We start from the raw sequence: 16,211 nt of genomic DNA, 5'->3' as shown, positions 1-16,211 counted from the left end.
GGAAGAATGACGGCCCGGAGCTATCATACTGGCAATATGAGGCTAAAGGCCCGAAGGGGACTAGGGTCATATCTACAATATGAAGGGCATACTGGAAGTATGATCGGGACATAATAGGAGTATGATGCCGGCATATTGGGGATATGATGGAGCAAGGTATTTAAGGACGCTCATTTACCATGTAATTAGTTTTGTACTTCGTGTCTTATTTTCGGAACCACCAAGATAGCCAACATTGTCAACGTTATCAAGTTCATTGCATTTCACTTTACCTTCCTTGTCTGATCTCAGAATATCCTTAGGACCTGTTGAGCCCTACTCCTAAGAAGGACTCTTTTGGCCTTATCTGACATCAACCTACCTTCCTTGTCTGATCTCAGAATACCCTTAGGACCTGTTGAGCCCGACTCCTAAGAAGGACTCTTTTGGCCTTATCTGACAGTATTCACCTCTACTATTTCCTTAGTAGATTCGCCAACCAACTCGACAGCCAGAAATTACAGTGGAAGCCAGGCCATAGCATGCTAGTAGTCTAGAGAGCTCAAACTCTACCAGTGGGCATCTGTTAGTGCCCCGATTAGGTTGGACCTGTTATGTCTCAAGGCAATGTCTTAAGGCAGGGCCTACATGTTAGATAAGTTACTGGATGTAACTAATACAACAATAATATCATTGGAAGATCTAGTCCAATTCTTGGCCGGTTGGGGCAGGTCGGGCAGGCTTTGTGGCGGGTTTAACAAGTCTAATTCCTGATATCTTGTTTACTAGAGTACAATAGTTCTATAATATAATCAAAATACAGACGGTTAACTGTCTTAGGAATATTGAGTTTCTCAGGGTTTTCCAGCAGTCTGCTTAGTCTGGAATGCTTGGCTGCTAGGCCGATAGTAGCGAGTGAGGAATGCAACGACCGGTTGGCATAAAATAATCTCCACGAGGAAGATATATGGCATGACCCTACAACTCCCTATTCAGCCAATCCTTGGATTACGCTTTGCGGGGTAAATCACGAACAAGTCCAGAATACCCCGTACCTAGGAAATGCACCGTACCGAATGATAATCATACGTTCAATGCGGGGCCCAGGAGCGGAGGGTTTTATCAATTTGCGGAATAGCGCATAATTGAGAATTTTAGTGTGGTACAGCCAAAATAAAGCATTCGCTGTCTACCTTCGATAGATGTCTGCCTAATAGGGTACAAAGGACCAGCATGGTGCGGGTCAAGGAAGGCTTGACTCAGCTACCAACCCAAGCCTGGCTAGTTTTGCGAGCTCTTGGCCGACTCCTGCTGTAGGCGTTGTAGTCCAACAAGATTTTGCGATTCCTTGTCTCGCGAGCGCTCCTGCAACCAGTTGGGAAAGCCCCGAAGAAGGGCTGCAAATCCGTACGACGCCGGCACAACCACCTGGCCTCCATTGCTGTTCACCAGTTGCTTGATCACAGCCTGCGATACCTTTTCTGGGCTCATGATTGGCTGTCTGAATTGGGCACGGCGTGCAACGAGAGCGCTGATCATGGGTGTTTGCACCCACAGCGGATGAATGATACTGGGTGTTTTCTGGTTAACTGCCATGTTGACACAGAAACTGTACATGGGGAGAACCTACCTAGTGCGAACACGTTTTGAGCCATACCAGTGCTTGACCTCTTGCGTCAGACTCTCGTGGAAAGCCAGCGCCGCGGCCTTCGAGGCGGCATAATCAGCCATCTCCCCCAGGGCCACGAAACTTGCCATGCTAGCGATAGTCACAATGTGCCCGTGATCGTTCTGGATCATGCTGGGCAGAAACTCCTTCACCGTCCAGAAGTGCGACAGCGTGTTTACCTCGAGAGTCAGGCGGATGTGCTCCTCTGGTTCTTCGAGGATGGTTCCTGACAATCCTACCCCGGCATTGTTGATTAACACGGTCGGATGGCCATGATCTCTCCGGATCTGCGTCGCTGTCTCTTTCAAGGCAGTAGTGGAGGTGATATCCACTTGATAGAAGAATACATTTGGAGCTGAGAGAGAGGTGATTAGCCAAATAATACTCCACTTCCAATGACATAGGGCTTCGTCGACTCACGTAAGCTGAAATCGGGCTCCTTCACATCGACAATTATAATCCTCACATTCAAATTTGACAGATCAAGCATAATCTGCTTGCCAATACCGCTGCTTCCTCCGGTGAGTAGGACCAGTTCTCGCGACGCATTCCACGGGCGCGCGCGGACCCAGTTGTTCTGCGCCTGCTGCGAGAGGTAGCGGTTGACGCCTCTAAGCAGCTGGAGGGCTACCACAATCGCGACAGCTTTGCGCACAAAAGGGCGGGAGAGATAGTCTTGCACATTGGATGGAAGTAGAGAGAAGAGGCTTTGGGCCTTCTCAAGACAAAGTTGGACAAGGTGGTTAGATGACAGGGCCATTGTGGTGGCAGTAGCAGGGCCTCGCGGTAGGAAAAACGAGCTGCAGCGGTCGGTACAGGGTTGCTTATATGGATCGAGACCAACCGAAGTCGGTCAGCCTAGGTACAAGACTGATGTACATGTTCTATGGCTGCGATCATGCATGACCCGAGGTTGTCACTGCGTGAGCTTGGCTGGGGCGGAGGGTTTTTACCGCATTCGGAGTCTGTAAAGCCACTCCACTTCACCACCAATCATCAGCCCACCGCATTATTTAAGGATGAGGGGAAGTGCTATGAGTATGAGGAGGGCCTCGGTACTGCTAGTTGAGACAGCCGGTTGTAATGGACGCGTATATCCTGTCCAATATATCCTGTCCATCATGCCAACTGCTTGAGGGCGCGGTTATATATAGCGGGCACATCTCTGTTCTTTCCAGATAGCGAAGATCCCTGGCCCGATCAAGCAAGCATCCGCGTATTGATAAAATGACACCTACCTCGTTTGACTTTCTCATTATCGGGGCAGGGATATCCGGCATTAATGCTGCGTATCGTCTGCAGAGTGCGTTCCCGCACCGCCGCTTCGCCATCCTAGAGGCACGCAATAGCATTGGAGGCACATGGGATCTTTTTCGCTACCCAGGTATCCGATCGGACTCGGATCTATATACCTTTGGCCTCGAGTGGTTCCACTGGAATCAGTCAAACCCCATAGCGGAGGGTGGGGACATCCTCAGATACCTCAATGATGCAGCGGCAGCGGCCAACATCACGCAGCATATTCGTTTCAACACCCCCGTCAAATCTGCCCACTGGGACGGTCGCCAGTGGACACTCAGTATAGAGAGCAATGGTACGGCTGAGGAACTGCGCGCCCAGTTTGTCATTTTCGCCACCGGCTACTATGACTATCACAAGCCTCTGGAAGCGATCATCCCTGGCCTGCAGGGTTTCCAGGGCGAAGTGATTCACCCCCAATATTGGCCTGAGAAGTTTACTGCCCTTGGAAAGAAGATAGTCATCATCGGCAGTGGAGCTACAGCTGTGACGTTGGTTCCATCCCTCGCTGAGGATGCCGATTCTGTGACGATGTTACAGCGAAGCCCAACATATCTTGCCTCTGTCCCCAACGCACGCCGGAAACCGCAGTGGGCTAGCCTGATCCCAAAGTCTGTGCTGTACTACATTCGCCGCTGCTGGTACTTGACGGTGCCTCAGTTATTCTATCAGTTTTGTCGGAAGTTCCCTGCTGTCGCGAAATTCATGCTCCAAAAAGGCATGAAGGCCCAGCTTCCTCATAACACGCCCCTCGCCCCTCATTTCAGCCCTCGCTACAATCCCTGGCAGCAAAGGCTCTGTTTCTGTCCAGATGGAGACTTCTTCAGGGCCCTCAGATCCACCAAAGCCAGGGTCGAAACTGGAGTGATCGAGCGGGTTGAGGCGGATGGTATCCAACTGGTCTCAGGTAAGAGACTCGACGCCGATGTCATTGTCACTGCAACCGGTCTGCGGATGCAGCTTTTCGGAGGTATTCCAATCTATATCAACGGTGAGAAGCTGGACCCATCGCAAAAGTATATGTGGAACGGCCTGATGCTCGAGGATCTACCGAATGCGATTCTTGTTATGGGGTTTAGCAATGCTTCCTGGACACTCGGGGCCGACCTCGCTATGCGGCTCACCTGCAAGATCGTGGGGCATATGAACCGTCAAGGCTTAACGTTTGTGGTGCCTACCCTTGGCGAGGAACGAACTCGCGTACAGACTCGATCAGTTATGGACCTTACATCTACGTACATCAAGTGCGCCGCAAAGGACATGCCGAGAGCCTCTGAACGACGGCCGTGGGTGTCGCGCGTTAGCTACTTTTCCGATCTTTATTTTGCAACCTTTGGGGACTTTACCGACGGCCTTGTTTTTTCTTGATTATACATATACCTTTCGAATGTAATTGAGTATCAACGTATACCTCATATAATGCTCCGGGAGAATCTATACATATGTCCGGACCTTGTAGCACCTCTTGTCACAGTTTGTAGACATCAGTTTTATCTAAAGTGCTAGTAGCGGTATCCTTAACCCCGCCTAGAGATTATTGATATAATGCCCGTTGACCGAAACAGACGTATCATTAAATAGTTTTCCAGTTCACGATATGAGTACTTGCTGATTTAGTACCACTAAAAGACTGAAATACGGTGTGACAACGGACAAATGCGGCTGAGACATAGCTTTAGTCCTTCTGATTGTTGAATCATGACATCCAACACCCTTCAAGCAACACCATTGTGCAGCCAGTCTATATACAGTCTATATGCTATCTATATGCGGTCTACAACAAATCTCAACGCGCGATGCCTTCACACAAACGATAAATAAGTAATGGACAATTCACAAATTAGGTGGTGACTGCACCCCAACCTCACCCTTTACACGCACCCTCTGCCTCTGCTCTCGAAAGAGCGTCTCATCCAAGCGAAACTATAAGCCAACAGCTCAAACCATCAAGATTTCGCCAGAAAGGCTGATCGGTCACCCTACTCCGCCTTCTTCGACGCCTTGGTTCTCAACTTCATCAAGGCAAACACCAACGCATACCCACTGATGGCAAAGACCACACAGATACCTGCATCTCTCCAGCCGTAGTAGTAGTGCTTGATGTTCAGCGTCGTCAGGAAGTCACTCCCATCGCGAAACTGGCACACCCTGCAGTCAGACGTCGCCTCTGGATTCGCGAGGTTGATCGCCCAACCAGAGCCAGTGACGTAGTCCTTGAGATATTCGGCACAGGTCCCGTTCACTGGGTCAAAGCGCGCGTACTCATCATCATTACAGATGACATTGTTGCCCCAGATACCGAAGGTCAGCATTCCAGAAACAACATAGTGGAAAGGGTTGAGGTAGTACAGCCAGTACTTCCAGAAGACGTTCATCTGGGTGTATGGGACGAAGACGCCGCAGAAGAGAACCAGGATGGAGATGATTAACGGGTTCACGAGTGCTGCAAAGGTTGCGTTGGGCGCAATTGCTGCGATGGTCTGCCCAATGCCGGTGTAGATGAACTCATAGATGAGCATGATGAAGAAGGTCGATCCTGCTCTGCTGGAGTCATACGGAAGCTTGACACAGTAGTACCAGCAAAGGAAGTAGAGCACTGCGCAGACACAAAGATAGGGGAATTCGCTAACGATAAGACCAATCACAAAGCTGATCCACGAATACATCTTGGACTTCTTTTCACGCGCGTCGTAGATGTTTCGGCGCTGGATGAAGAGTGGCTGAAGCTGGTTGATCACACCGGGGGCGACGAACACGAAATTGAATATCGAGAACATCTTCAGGTTTAGGTCACTCACGCCTGTCTTGGGTCCTGCTCTCCAAAACGAAAACCCATTTAGCAAGGCAGAGATGATGTGCAGGCTGAATTTGTTGTTGATGTAGTTCGTGTTTCGGTATAAGGAGACGTTCATACGGTGGGTGACAATTTTGATCTGCTCCCATAGAGGCATCGAGAACTCGAATCCGTCATCGTGGGTCCCGGGGGGCTTAGAGGCTGCGTCGGTGATCATATCTTCCAGATCCTTAATCATTTTGGCATTCTCTGGTGAGTCAAGCCAGATCTGATGCCAGTCGTTGTCCTTCACCTCTGGGATAGCGCCAGTGACGACGTCAATCATGAACTCGGCCGGGTTGGCTTCGACAGGACACTGTGCGCCGTATTCACCAAAGTACTGCTTGATCGTGCGCCCGTTCTCGCCAATGTCTCCAAAGTATACGGTCTTACCGCCCCTCGCCAGTAGAAGGAGAGTGTCGAACTCGGCGAAGAGCTGGGCGGACGGTTGATGGATAGTAACCAGGATAGCTTGTCCAATATCTGCAAGCTTTCTCAGGAACCGAACTGTATTATAGGCCGACTGCCCGTCAAGCCCAGAGGTAGGTTCGTCCAAGAAGATCAAGATGCTGGGTTTCGCAACAAGTTCAACACCAATCGTGACACGCTTTCTCTGCTCAACGCTGAGGCCGTTTCCAATCTCCCCAATCAAGGTGTCTGCCAGATCCTGAAGCTCAAGAAGATTTATGATGGTGTCCACGTACTTCAGCTTTTCTTCTCTGGGGGTGGTCCTAGGTTGACGAAGCAAGGCAGAAAACTCCAATGCCTCTCGGACAGTGGCATATTCCTCGTGCACGTCTAATTGCTCACAGTATCCAGCAGATCGCTGGAAGGAGACAGGGAGAGGTCTTCCGTCCACCATGATAGAACCCTTGATAGTACCGTCGGTCTTGCGCTGCGCCAACACATCCAGCAGGGTCGTTTTGCCTGCACCAGACGATCCCATGAGAGCACCCAGCATGCCGGGCTTTACATAGCCATTGACCTTGTCCAAGAGCACACGTTCGCCGGTGGGTGTGTTCACAGTATATGTCAGATTCTGCCAGGTGAAGATAGAGGTGTTGCGCGAGATATTCCCTTCATCGAGCGATGAATCACCACCGTCTCGGGCAGTGGCTGCTCCACCCTGCGACTGGGACTCTTCGTCCTTGTGTCTTTGATGCTGCTTGATGTTCTCTCGGGGCACGAGGAGGGTCGAGCCGCTGCCAGCCCCTGTATTCCAGGAAGTAGTGAAGATGATCGTTAGAACGGCAAAGAGGCCCCAGAAACCCCAGACCACACCATAGTTTCGCCAAAGCTGCGTGAATTTGTAGTGCAAGGAGCCGAGATATTGATCTCCAGTAACATAAGCAGCACCCGGGAGTGCGCCGCCAACACCAGCGCAGGCTTGGTGGCCGGCAGCCACGTCTTCGTATCCAGGACCACTTGGTATAAGGTTTCCGCCGACGCAAGCGATGTGCTGATCGTGAAATTCATTGGTAAGGGCAGCTTGAAAGGCGTAGGCGAACGGATTAGTGTAGTATAATTCGACGAACCAGTTCCTGACGTTAGGCTTGGGAATCATGTACCCGGCGTACATGACGATGCCTTTCACAGCCGTACCGGAGATTTTGGATGCAGCTTCGAATGTCTTGAAAGCGGCGCCGATGCAGCGGAACATTGCTGTCAAGCACTGTTGAACAACGTGGGTTAGCATGATCTTCGATTCCGCATTTCGACTTTTAAGACTTACCAGAGTGATGGTGAACAGGATAGCCCAAAAGGTGAAGAAAGCAGCAGCAGTATGCTTCAATCCGATCATCCAGTACATTACGACACTGAAGATTGTACATTGGAAAAGCAGGACAGGGAAATCAGCCATAATCTGGGCTAAACAGAACGCTGCTGGGTGGTACATGGCAAACGACTTGTGCTTCACCAGCACAGGGCGACCCTTGAAGGACTCGGTGACTTCAGACATGGCGACAATGTTGTTGTATAGCACAGCAAAAAAGACACCACCTCCCTTAATAAACAATCCTGAGGAGTCATCGGGAGCATTGTAGAAACAGGATCCTGCGATCAACGCCATAGCCAGAGACAGAACTTGTTTCATCAGGAACGTGGACTTTTCACCCCAGAGAATCTGATATTGACGGATGGTGCATGCAAGCAGTTGAGACCAGAAGCCGACGGTCAACGAACTTCCCTTAGGGAGCTCTTTGGCTTGTTCCCATGCGACGGACTCTTTGAACGCTTCTGTCCTCTCTTTGGCCAGCGGTGTCTGCGGATAGTTGTATTCCGCGATCATTTGGCTGTAGATTGGCGACTTTTCGTACAAGGCCCTAATTTCGTCGGCATTCCTGGGGAATCGGCTCTCGTAGCCAGGCTTAATTTTGCGCTCAGTAGAAACGGTAACACCCGTCAAAAAGTCGCCTGTTATCTCTTGTTAAAAAAGATTTATCAACATCTTGTATGGCCACTCACCGATATTTCCACCCTCAGTATAGACAAACCCTAGTTCTTCCATGAACGGCTTCGCTTCTGCCGCGGGCCCATAGTATATCTGCTTCCCCTCGTCCAGGACAAGGACCTTGTCAAAGAGGTTGTAGATGCCATTTCCCGCTTGATAGAGCGTGACGATCGTCGCTAACCCGTTGACATCGGTCATTGCTCTCAGTGCTTTGGCCCACTCCAGCGAAGTGCTTGCATCGAGACCACGGGCGCTGTTATCCCAGCAGAACACTGATCCTCGCGTTGCCAGGCACTCGATGATAGACACACCTTTTAAAGTCAGTACTTGGCTCTTAAAAGATGGTTATTGATGCGACTCACGTTTTCGCTCGCCACCGGATACACCACGCACATACTCATTACCGACCTTCGTATGTGCTGTGTGTGAAATTCCCATGGACTCTAGGAGAAAGTCTTTAGTTTCCCTAACATACTCACCCACCGAGTCTGTTCCATCCGGAAGATGCGCCGGAACCTTGAGCTTCGTAGCAAAGTCCATAGTGGCCCCGACCTGGAGGTGCGGGTAGAAGAGCTCCTCCTCCGTGTTCATCACAATCTGCCCCTTATATCTTTCAGCTTCCTTAAAATCCATCGTCCCGAATCGAACATCACCCTTGATCGTACGATATCCCTGACGCCGATTCGACAGGAGTTTCAAAAGCGTTGTGCAACCGGATCCTGGTCGGCCAAGCACAAGCAGCATCTCACCAGGTTTGACACAGCCATGGGAGTCGGAGAGGATCGAACGCACAGGCGGTTTCCGGAGATAATCCTTTGCAACCTGAGTGATGTTGAATTGGGAGAACAGGTTCTCGTTGACAGAGGCCCCGGCAGTAGGAACCTCGACGGAGAGGCCCTGCCATGTCACGCCCAGCTCACGCGGCTTGTAGCCAGCCGCTCGGTCACGGTCTCGGTTTTTGACGACTTGGTCTGTTAACCGCCACGTTGTGTTCTTTTCTGGCGCTGATGATGTCGTGGTGGGATAGGGGTGGGCGAAGGCGAGAGTCTCTGTGCTTGTTGCTCCGTTGGGGGTGCTTGGTGGAACGACGAGGGTATCGTGGCTGTCCGCTACGCGCTTTTCCTGACTATAGACATGGTGCAAGTTCGAAGCAGGAGTCTGCTCCTTTTCTGGGGGGCCGTCGTTGTCCATTGTTGATAATGAAAGTTGAAGCTGAATAAAGCTGAATAAACTAAAAATTGGAAGAATATACTATAAAGGAAATATTGAATAAAGGACTGAATATGAAGAAGAGGGGAAATGTCCGTAACTAAATCAAAGGAAAGGGGAGAAAGAAAGAATCAGTGGGTTAGTTTTCCAGGGGATAGCAAACTACACGGGGCCCCTCGAGTAATATACTACTGGGCTCAGAATAATCGGATCGTTGATTCAGGTTGCAATCAGGTACCATAGCAACCTATCCTATCAGGCGTCATCAAGCCCACGGCACGAAGCCGATCTCCCCGAGGCGGATTTCAGGGGGATGAAGGGGGCCGGTCCTCCATCAAAAGGCCTCACCATCATGTTGCCGTTCTGGGATTCTGGACGAGGATTGAACAGCAGATAGTACAAGAGGCAGATAAGCACCGGCCCGATCAATCTGGTGGGATTCGGCAACAGCTGCAGGCACATTTTGCATCACATCGGCCTCGGCGGCCGAGGCCTGGCATATGGCATCTAGCAGCCGGATCGTGCCGACAAATCTAGAAACAAGCTTTGTCCTCTGCTGGTTGCCACACTCAGAATGCTAGGGATGAGTTGCTATTGGGCACCAGGGCGAGAAAGTGGATATTGCCACCAGAATTGGGAGGACGCAGACTCGAACTCGGCGCACGGCGCGAGGAAATCGGTCCTTGCCGGCCTTTCCGGCTCTGGATTGAGCTCTGGCTGGGACTCGGATGAGGCGGATCAAGCAGCAGTCAACTATTAATAGCCGTCTCTAGCCCTCCGAGAGGAGAAGACTTTTGCCGGACTGCATAACACCAGGTATAACGGTTATTTGGTTGCTTTATGACTGCTTCACAGGGCATAATATCAGCTGGACAACAAATTTCAGTACTGACCCAAGTCGTTCAAAGCCCACTCTTCTGCTAGAGTCTGAAATTCTGAGACAACACGACATTCAAAACACATTTCATGTAGCGTTTTGCTGCGTCGGGAAACAGCTGCTGGTCATAAGTGAACGACAAGAGCCGCAACCGACAAGATTTGATCTGAGCGGATGCAGATCTGAAATGAAAATGCACTCATCGTTTGGTCTGCGTCAAGGACTAATATATTTTGCAGTTAGTGCCCGTCCTACAGCTTTGATGGTTGGATTGCATTTTGCCCTCGTGCCCGCTGACTACGGATAAGGTATGACGTCCAGTGTCCTGTCAGACAAATACAAGCAAACTAATACATAATAGGCACAACGCCTCGTGAATCATCAGGGTCCTCTCCACTATGGAAGTGGCACTGATTGGCTTAGCTGCTATCCGCATTGGACCCACGTATCCATCTAAAAAGAGGCAGCCAGAGATGGCAATAATGATACTGCATTTTATATCAGCTTTTTTGCGGACAACTCGGCATGTTTAGGCAGCTGCTTTTTTAATTACGCCATTAAGCATAGGTTAGTGATGCTCCTATCGGGTTTCTTGCCTGCCCAATGCAGTGAGATTCTCCGAATAATTTGCTTACTGATCATCGACGGTCAGTATTGTGCAATTTGCAATCTACAGCTCTAGTGTTGATGCCTAGACTTCCTCATCGCATAGCCACTACATAAGCAGTGAGTCTCTGGATAGGAGTCTGAATACTAAATAGATTAGTGTCGTCCGCATTTAGAAAGCCTGGACCACCAGCCGTGAAGCCGGCTAACAAGATCACAACTACAGAAATAAAGTAGCAATGGGTATAGTGACTAATCTCTGCTATCACAGAGCACTGAGTTGCTCCATGTAGCCACGTATAAAGAACAGGGATTTATAGCTGGCCAGGTGCCCTTTAGCTATATACATCGACATAGATGACAGTAAAACAAGCTCCAGATTTCATACCACATTTAGAGAAGTTCATACAACAACTTGGATGATCACGGGTATGGAGATAGAGAAAATTTACATGCTTGAGTAAATATATATCTCGGAGCGAGGGTCTCTAGGTAGTACATAGTCATGAATTATCAATGCACACTTGATTTTAAATTGACCATCCAGCGCATCACACCCGGCAGTGATAGAACTAGGACTAACAAGGTTCTTCCTATTCTATTCGTTTGCTGAAACGCTAGTGTCAGCTGCATCCTGGGATCGGGTTTTATGGTCTCCCCTGTTGGATTATGGGCTTCCTTGTTTTCTTTCCCAAAGATCATGTTAATAGTGGGAAAGCAAAAATTGGCGGTTGTGTCCAACAGACAATGGACCTGCTTTTTATACCTGGCGCCTCTACGGGGTTAATTCTCGTACCATTACTTATAGTAAATTTCTCTAGTGTGTAGTTATACTTTTTGCAGAATAGAAAGATTTCTCGAAAGCTGTATTAATGTTGGGCTTCTGCACTGGAAGCCGGAAGAGAACTTTCAGAATGGCTTGCTGAATGTGCCCATAATGTACTTTTGTATGTTATATGAATGTGCTATAACAGCCGTCCATGCAGACTTTCCGATAATCGGAGATATTCAGCTTCCACTGTACCAAGCTAACTATCCCGCCCCTCGTAATTAGCTTTGGCAGTGGCAGCTGAACGTCTGGATTAATTGAAGCTTTGGTTAGGCGACTAGTTTCTTTTCTATTTCCCCCTTTAACAAAGAATGCAATAGAGCATTCACTAATATCCAAGCGAATGTGTATTCCTGAGAATGAGCATTTCTCCATTTGTTTGGTTCCATTTGGGCTTTATTCATGTACTTCTCCTGGCTGCACCAGAGTAGCCAGCCACGAGGCAAACTATGCCCCTCAAACTAGGCAGTCACCTCAACCCTTAAGATTTGTCGTATTGACGAATCCCTTGCGCTAACGGCAAGGTAGACTTGCACTGTCATTGCTCGGTTGATGTTTGTGTTTGGACTGTAGTTTTGCCCTAGCCACGTCAGACCCGGCTAGCCACAAACACGAACAAGTTCCAGCTGAGAGAAGTTAGCCTGAAATCATATATAGGGAGCCCGTTCATCATCCGAATCATCATCGATCAATCACAGATCCATCATTAACCAAGCAGTCGCAACTTCCAAATATTTAACAATGGCCTCCATCAACCAACTGCCCGAGTACCCTCATAATGAGGCTCTCGTGCGCCGCCATGCACCCCTCTCCCGCTATAGAGAGCCCTCATAGTCGCAGTGCCAGGTGAGTGAAAGCCGTATGAGAGAATCTCCAGTACAGTGAAAGAAGGTATGATTCTTGGAATAACTAACCTGCGCTCCAGATATAACGCGCACACCAAGACACTGGAAGAGCAATCTGGTGTCCAGGCAGCCGTTATTACAGCCACGGCGTGGCCGAGTACAACCATTATATGGCATCGAGCGATACGCTCAACATCAAGCTTGGGGCCGTCTGATCTGGATTCCGCGACGACCCACGGGACCACAACAGTTTGAGCCTCTGGGATGAGCATGGCTACATCTCTCTGCACGTCGCTTTCAACCGCTACGTTCGAACCGTCCGAATCAATACGTGGGATGAGTAGTGGGGAAAACGAGATCTATACCTCCTTCCCAGACTCGATCGTCCAGGAGGTACACACGACTACCGCGATCCAGTATTGGGCGCCCAGATCCTATACCGTTCACATTGGGGGCGTGGGTCTTGATGTAGACGTCCCTGGGCTCAGCGCTCCCAACGCTTTGGCGTACCGGGTCTCGCGAAACAATGATGGCATGTTTGGGGCGAAGGTTGACACAACGCTGAACTATTGAGTGAATTTTGCAGAATCACGCAGGCTTGACTTGTCCTACGAGGTGGTGATAGGTTACTTGAGGTTATATTCCTGACTGATTGTTGTTGTCAAATGAAATTCATATCAATCATAATATAATAGGATAGTTACAAGCCAATACTAACACATCCCTGGTCTTAAGGAATAACATGGAGCAAGAAATCCGCACGCGACGCAGGTGGTAATTGTAAAGCAGCATATACTCGCGCCACTGTTTATATCAGTGGATAAACAGCGGGCAACTGGCTCAAGGAGCAGGACTAGTCTAACAGGATACCTTTGGCTGGTCCTGTTATAGTAGCGCTCCGCCAGCTCTTTACTCGGGTCTACGATATCGGCCTGCCGCCATGATGTACATATGAATAGACCCGTTAAATTATTACTTGTCCATCGTCGTGCACTCTGAGCCATTTGCTAGGGCAAATGGAAGGCGGGCCTTCAGGTGAAGCTGAAAGAGGATACGAATCGACCCTGTCAGAAGTAACGAAAGTATCTCCGATTCATAAGCAGGCGGAAAGGGAAGACGCGGAGCCTTTCAGCAAGAAAGCAGGCCAACGTTTTGTTAAATCTCAAGAAGGGTTAGCCCTTTCTGGCAGAGTGGAGAGTTCAATACCATGTTAAGGACACGTGCACGGTGTAAAAATGGGAGAGAAAGAAACAGTGAGGCAAGACACCAATTATATCTGACAAATGTAATAGAAAGAGAAGTGAGAGAGCCTTTCTTATCTGGTCTACGAGACACGACCTCAATTTTCTCACTCGCCCACCGGAGTGAGAGCCTCACCTCTAGGCAATAGCAAAACCGGTGGCGGGTTCAAGGTCAGATCCCAATCTACGGGTTGCGTCAAGGTCTAATCCTCACACGGTTCAGGAGCATCAGCTTAATTTAGCCAAGGTTTTCTGCAGCCCCGCCTATGGCTCAATTTAGTTGAAAAGCGCTGGCGGCCTCCGCAGATGGCAGTAGATCTTCGTGGTCGAGGGACCTTTCTGAGGGCGGGTGCGAAGACCATATTAATAGCAGTCAAAAGAGAAAGTATTATCAGCTAGTAAGATACATCGTTTCCTTTAGAAACAACTAAGTAGTCTACAGGTTGGGATTAATCTCTTTTCAAATGCCTGGTGGCCGTCGATACTCAAGGTCCCAATCCGAGCCATGGCGCATCGTAGAAGACGCTACAATCTGCGCCCGACTATAGCGAACCTTCATCCAGCCCACGTCTTCCATCGTGCAACTGTACAATGGTTCATACGTATCATCTTCCTCCCCTTCGAGCAGCTCACAGGGATCTATCTCACCCACCGCCCATTGATCAGGACCACAAACCCAGTATCATTAGATTATTCAATTCCTCCACCGGGGTATCCAACACAGACCGTAAGGCTTCTTCATCAACCATGATACAGAGCCGACACCGGGCCGTAAACGCCCACTCAGCCCGCTCATATGTCACCCCCTGCTCTGTCACACAAGCTGTCACTGCCCACTCCTTGAAGGCATCTCGTATCTATGCGGGAATCGCTCCGTCAAACCGGTTCTTGTCCTCCATCACCGTCGGCCAGAACGAATCCCCCATGTTGAGACCATCGTAATACGCTAGTGTTTTGCGGACACGCCTCAGGAACCGGCGGAGGAATTCTTCCCAGTCCGAGTCGCTTTCGTAAGTGGTTCGATAGATGGTGATACCCCAGCACTGGAATCCGTCATCCTGCATGTTTCTCTCAATAACGTCGGCTTCATTGAAGGCGAATGGGAGCCATGGAGTCCTCTTGGAGTCTTCGATGGCCATGGTTGGTGACGTGCACGAACATGACCGAGCGGGGCAGCATTGAACTTGAAGCGGCGGATCTTGTTAGAGCCTTTTCTTAATGCCTGCTTGTGCTGCAGTGTTGTGACATGATGTGAGGATGGGCTGTCGAGGGGAGAAGGACGACAGAAATGCGATTCTCGGGAGGGTCCTGCTGGGGGCTTTGGATTGATATATTGGGCCTTTCAGGCGGCATCTGACACGGGTGGATATTAATGACGACATTTCGTCATTTCTTGCTCTCATCTTAAAGATGCAGAGAACGGGAAAGCAGCAACTTATCTCCACTTGTACATCAGCCAGTCATTAGCGCGCTGTATAGTTATGTTAGCCTCTGCCCTGTTGCCTGAGGTTGAAAATGATCTATACGACATACGGAACCTGAAGATCGAGCCTGAACTCGAACCAGACCACATAGCGGTCTTTAGATCATGGCTCCATTAATCTATCTATCTGCCTCTTACTAAACCTGGTTTAGTCACGTATTTGGGCATCTCGTAGCTGGACTAGTGGAAAAACCACGAAAATTGCTGCCAACAGAATCAGTCTCAGTAGCGCGGCAGTAAAGTGATCTCACCAGCTAGCTTATTCGGCGGCACCCAGCTTGCGACTACGACAGATATCCTTTATTTTTTCTGATATGGTGATGTCTATTTACAAAGATGGCCGCAATTGTCCTACTCCTAAGCATACCTAACTCACCTTCTGCAAAGCCACCCTTCCCGATAAGTAGCGGACCCCTGCTCGGGCCCAGGCCTGCCGGTTTTTTGCTGGCCCAGAACCTTACTAATTTGCGCTTGATAACTATAGACGCTACCATGCGCATTTTGTGGTGATTTCAGCTGGAAAAGCAGTACATTCCTATCCCAATAGTTAACAGACTCTTGAAGAATCTCCTTATATCCTAAAAGGGACGCAGAAATAAGAGCATCAATTAGGTTACCATGCTACTGTTGTGCTGTAACGCACTCCTTAAATCACTGTAAAAGGTATAGGAGGGCTAAGGTTATGTTGCAAGCTGCCTTATGATCTTATCGATGGGTTATTTTCCATCCCATCACTTAGCCTTACCGCATCCGTGAGCGTGAGGATACAATGCTGGTTCATTATTAGTGCCTAGCAGAGAGCCTACAGGCCTGAAATTGACAACCTTGGGTTCCTACTCTAGCTACCACCAGTCGATGTGGTTTGCTTTACTGACTGGTTATCTTAAGC

At 49.4% G+C, this 16,211-nt stretch overlaps 6 protein-coding genes across 6 annotated transcripts; 2 read left to right on the top strand and 4 right to left on the bottom strand.

Annotated features, from left to right (window-relative positions):
• Positions 1 to 1,260: 1,260 nt before the first annotated feature.
• On the bottom strand, positions 1,261 to 2,408 carry BDW70DRAFT_165037 (uncharacterized protein; the record flags this gene model as incomplete). Its single annotated transcript, XM_073741634.1, has 3 exons — positions 1,261 to 1,549; positions 1,610 to 2,003; positions 2,069 to 2,408. 3 exons carry the CDS (start codon positions 2,406 to 2,408, stop codon positions 1,261 to 1,263), a joined length of 1,023 nt encoding a protein of 340 aa, XP_073590684.1.
• Positions 2,409 to 2,850: 442 nt separating this feature from the next.
• Positions 2,851 to 4,315, top strand: BDW70DRAFT_167351 (flavin-containing monooxygenase; the record flags this gene model as incomplete). The annotated part of the gene is made up of 1 exon (XM_073742208.1): positions 2,851 to 4,315. Exon 1 carries the CDS (start codon positions 2,876 to 2,878, stop codon positions 4,313 to 4,315), a length of 1,440 nt encoding a protein of 479 aa, XP_073590683.1. The 5' UTR covers positions 2,851 to 2,875.
• Positions 4,316 to 4,830: 515 nt separating this feature from the next.
• Positions 4,831 to 9,448, bottom strand: BDW70DRAFT_167348 (ABC-2 type transporter-domain-containing protein). Its single transcript, XM_073742207.1, has 4 exons — positions 8,595 to 9,448; positions 8,247 to 8,543; positions 7,513 to 8,195; positions 4,831 to 7,452 (listed from the first exon to the last, which is right to left on the bottom strand). Exons 1-4 carry the CDS (start codon positions 9,421 to 9,423, stop codon positions 4,927 to 4,929), a joined length of 4,335 nt encoding a protein of 1,444 aa, XP_073590682.1. The 5' UTR covers positions 9,424 to 9,448; the 3' UTR covers positions 4,831 to 4,926.
• A 135-nt stretch (positions 9,449 to 9,583) lies between these two features.
• On the bottom strand, positions 9,584 to 10,027 carry BDW70DRAFT_145756 (uncharacterized protein). Its single transcript, XM_073738475.1, has one exon. It carries the CDS (start codon positions 9,901 to 9,903, stop codon positions 9,697 to 9,699), a length of 207 nt encoding a protein of 68 aa, XP_073590681.1. The 5' UTR covers positions 9,904 to 10,027; the 3' UTR covers positions 9,584 to 9,696.
• Positions 10,028 to 12,494: 2,467 nt separating this feature from the next.
• BDW70DRAFT_154618 (uncharacterized protein) lies at positions 12,495 to 13,171 on the top strand (the record flags this gene model as incomplete). Its single annotated transcript, XM_073739891.1, has 4 exons — positions 12,495 to 12,542; positions 12,577 to 12,599; positions 12,679 to 12,807; positions 12,868 to 13,171. 4 exons carry the CDS (start codon positions 12,495 to 12,497, stop codon positions 13,169 to 13,171), a joined length of 504 nt encoding a protein of 167 aa, XP_073590680.1.
• A 1,128-nt stretch (positions 13,172 to 14,299) lies between these two features.
• BDW70DRAFT_167344 (uncharacterized protein) lies at positions 14,300 to 15,184 on the bottom strand (the record flags this gene model as incomplete). The annotated part of the gene is made up of 3 exons (XM_073742206.1): positions 14,742 to 15,184; positions 14,516 to 14,696; positions 14,300 to 14,478 (listed from the first exon to the last, which is right to left on the bottom strand). Exons 1-3 carry the CDS (start codon positions 14,976 to 14,978, stop codon positions 14,300 to 14,302), a joined length of 597 nt encoding a protein of 198 aa, XP_073590679.1. The 5' UTR covers positions 14,979 to 15,184.
• Positions 15,185 to 16,211: the final 1,027 nt, after the last annotated feature.

This window comes from Aspergillus foveolatus (genome assembly GCF_047715535.1).
Source record: "Aspergillus foveolatus strain CBS 279.81 unplaced genomic scaffold BDW70scaffold_181, whole genome shotgun sequence".
NCBI lineage: Eukaryota > Fungi > Ascomycota > Eurotiomycetes > Eurotiales > Aspergillaceae > Aspergillus > Aspergillus foveolatus.
Note: the sequence above shows the minus strand (reverse complement) of the source record. Positions and strands in the feature narration are given on the sequence as shown.